At 35.2% G+C, this 3,271-nt stretch overlaps 1 protein-coding gene across 1 annotated transcript in view; it reads left to right on the forward strand.

The window, feature by feature from the left end:
* Positions 1–506: 506 nt before the first annotated feature.
* LOC114060136 (gamma-2-syntrophin-like) overlaps positions 507–3,271 on the forward strand; it is a gene marked incomplete at its 3' end in the record, with an annotated part of 69,993 nt that continues 67,228 nt past the window's right edge. The window contains exon 1 of the mRNA XM_027889381.1: positions 507–638. Within this exon, the coding sequence (XP_027745182.1) occupies positions 601–638 (38 nt within the window). The remainder of the gene's footprint in view (positions 639–3,271) is intronic.

Raw genomic sequence — 3,271 nt, forward strand, 5'->3', positions numbered from 1 at the left:
TTAATGGCAATGCTTATGAAGAGTACAGTTAATTTTCTGACACAGTGGAAGGAACATCTTGAAGTTAGGATCAACACTGCACTTTACCACTTCTAGCTGAAACTGTAAAATGAGTTCACGTACAAATTATAAATACCTATGTGCTTCTAATACAGTTTCATAAGTCTTTGTACAATTAAAACCAAATAGGACATCATTAAATGGCAGCACTCCTTTGTGGAACAGTACAGTGGAGAAATTTTTGTAAATTTAGGGGTTTTTTTACTTTTTTGCATAGTAATGTCTACTTCAAAGACCATTTAGCCTTTATTTTCAAGTACAAAAGAAGCTTTTTTATGTGTAATCCATTTGAAGACTGAAAAGCAGACCAGTTTTCCACTTTCTGTAAATAACGCTCATTTGTATGCTTTTTATGTCCTTAATGGGATAGAGCTTGTTACTCATCATTATGAAATGTTCACATTCTTAAATTTTTGTGTATGTGTCTTGCTTTTTCACAGACTAAAACTGGTATTGCATTGTTGTATGATGAAGTATCTGAAAATGCTTATGACATCCGACTGAAGCTTACAAAAGAGGTATTGACAATTCAAAAACAAGATGTCGTCTGTGTTAGTGGAAGTGATCACAGTGCAAATGTAAGTGCTTCTATATCTCTGTGCTTTCAACTGCGCATTTTAATGTCTTCTGCAGAGATCACTTTATTGTATCGCAGTGCAAGAGATTGTATTGGGTAATAGAAATACATGTAATTATCAGTTGTTGGGTCATTTGTGCATACCTATATTCTTGCCTTTAAAAACTGCTTTTTTGGCCAGGGCTACATAGCCTTTATTATACTATTAAAAACCTTAGCAGGAGCAAAACTGTCTATAAAATTACAACATTCTTCCACCAAATATTGTTAGGCTATTAAATTGAGAAAAAGAAAACTATTTCCCAATGAAAACATTTTAAGAGAAACTAATACTCCAGAGTCATCTTAATTCATGTATCAAACAGGATGTCTGTTCAAGGGCATTGAGATGACTGAGAGAACACTTGACAGGCACTTATTTCACTGTAATTCTCTTGCAGGTACAGATGGGGCTTAATCAGTGCCAGCATGTATGTGGTGCTTTTTTTCCCCTAAAATTCAGTTATGCTGCTTTTTCAAAGCATGTGGTGCCTCTAAGCTATGGAGGAGCCTTCTATATGACCATTTATTGTCACTAGGCAAACTGGTGGCATTTTGCATAAGCAGTACAGCAAGGGTGTCTAGGTTATCAACATCCCTAAATAGTGTATTTTATTTCCTCATATAAACAGTGTTCCTCTTGAATTTGGGATACCCATTCTTAATTTTGCTGAGTAAAATAAATTTCATGAACTCTGCTGGTACTTCCTAGAGTGGCCCACTCCTCAGAGGGGGCCAAGGGAGAGTTTTTCTGTCTGCTTGCTGTCTCATGTAAACTTAAAATCTGACGCTTGGGGACATCGAGTGAATTTGTGATACTCTGATAAGAATTAGAAACAAAAAAAAGTATTAGTGGGTATCTGTATATGTATGTGTGAGTATGTTAGAGAGAGAGTCTGCCTATATGACACATGAAAATGTTTCATTCCTACCACAGTAAATATTTATATAAATTGTTTAATATAAGACACACAATAATTTGAAATAGCTTTTCGTAGTTTGAAACGTTGTGTACTGTTTTCAAAAGTTCTCAGTGGGACACTGTAAAACATGACTTGCTCTTTAAAATGTTAAGAAAGGTTGATCCTTGAAAGGCATGTCCATTTCTGGTTGGGTTACTGAGATAAGTATAAGCCTTCTTCATCCGCTTTGCATATACTTTCTGCTTCACTGAGAAACACGAAAAAACATAGATGCTGCTTTTTTTTTTTTTTTTTTTTTACTAGATATTGCTGGTACTGCAGATAAATTGTATGCAAACTACTTGCAAGAGTCATAGTAAAATATCATGTGACTGCAGTATATGGTGTCTGTGCAATTACATATGGTTGCTGTGGACTCAGGGGTGTTTAAATGCCTTGTGTATGAACTTTCATAGAAAAAGAATCAAAATTCTGTCCTGTGTAGCCCTAGGATACTTCTTGATTGAATCAACACAGGCTGGTTATGTCTGAGAAAATATTGTATCAAATCTGTGTATGTGTTAATCAACATCCGAAATAAAACAAAAAATGCCCTAGACACCCCCAAACACATAACTAAAGCAGTACAAAATCCCACTGTAACCAACTCAAGTCTGCATCTTTCTTTTTAATATCAAGACTTGTTTGATTTTGATGCATTTTATCCCTACATTTTATGGGTACCCTAAGAAGTATTTTCTGCTGGAAGACAGGGCAGGAGACAAGCTCTTATAGTATTTAAGGAGTTGGATTTTGAGAAAAATTCTGGAAAGTAATAGACTCTGCAGAGAAGACATACCTGGAATATGCAGCCACTGCATAGAAAGTGAGCCCAAGTTCCTTTATTGTATTTCATCACCAGTAATGATCATTCAGTGGTAGAGTCTGGAAAGAAGTGATTACCAGGACTATGGCAAATAGAGACAGTTTTTCCAGGCTGCAGACATGGTGTTAATGTGTAAAAAGTAAGGAAATATAAAGTAAAAATCGGTGTTAATTTAGGTTGGAGTTGCAAAGTATTATGTGGCTCTAGGTATGACACTCATTCAAAAGGAATTTCTCCCTCCTCATACTATTGATAGATAAGTGTGGGCAGTCCTGCCAAGCTACCCTTTCCTGGAAAACATTGTTAAAACTACTTCCTTATTTTCATTAAGTTTTCTTACTGAAGACTCTGAAAACTACATTTTAAGGGTCTGATCTTTTGTTTTTCTGTGTCCCTTACAAGATCTCCCCAAGGTCGATTGCTGAAAGTGTTATCTTCAGTCCTCATGGGATTCTGTTGCCAAATTCTAATAAGAAAGGTGAATTAAACCATGGCTTCATGGCAGTATTTACTTTTTCTGTGTTGTACTCTGAACCAAATAGAAACTTTTGGACAACTAACATTTAATATAAAGGACCACTGAGTGTAACAGGAAGATAAACACTGTCTTTTTTTATTGTAAATTTTCTAGTATATAGGACCTCAAAAGCAGAGTTTGAAATCAGGCTGAAATAGCTGGTAGTTCTCTAGCACTGATTTTGGTAAGTTTTACATTTACAGTTACATGACATAAATTCCAAAGAGATAAATGCTTTATATTTCAAGTGGTTCAAGAAAATAATTTTCATCACTGTTCTGTATGATTCA

This window comes from Empidonax traillii, unplaced genomic scaffold (genome assembly GCF_003031625.1).
Source record: "Empidonax traillii isolate 1590-97213 ecotype Southwest subspecies unplaced genomic scaffold, ASM303162v1 scaffold260:size695979, whole genome shotgun sequence".
Classification (NCBI taxonomy): Eukaryota; Metazoa; Chordata; class Aves; order Passeriformes; family Tyrannidae; genus Empidonax; species Empidonax traillii.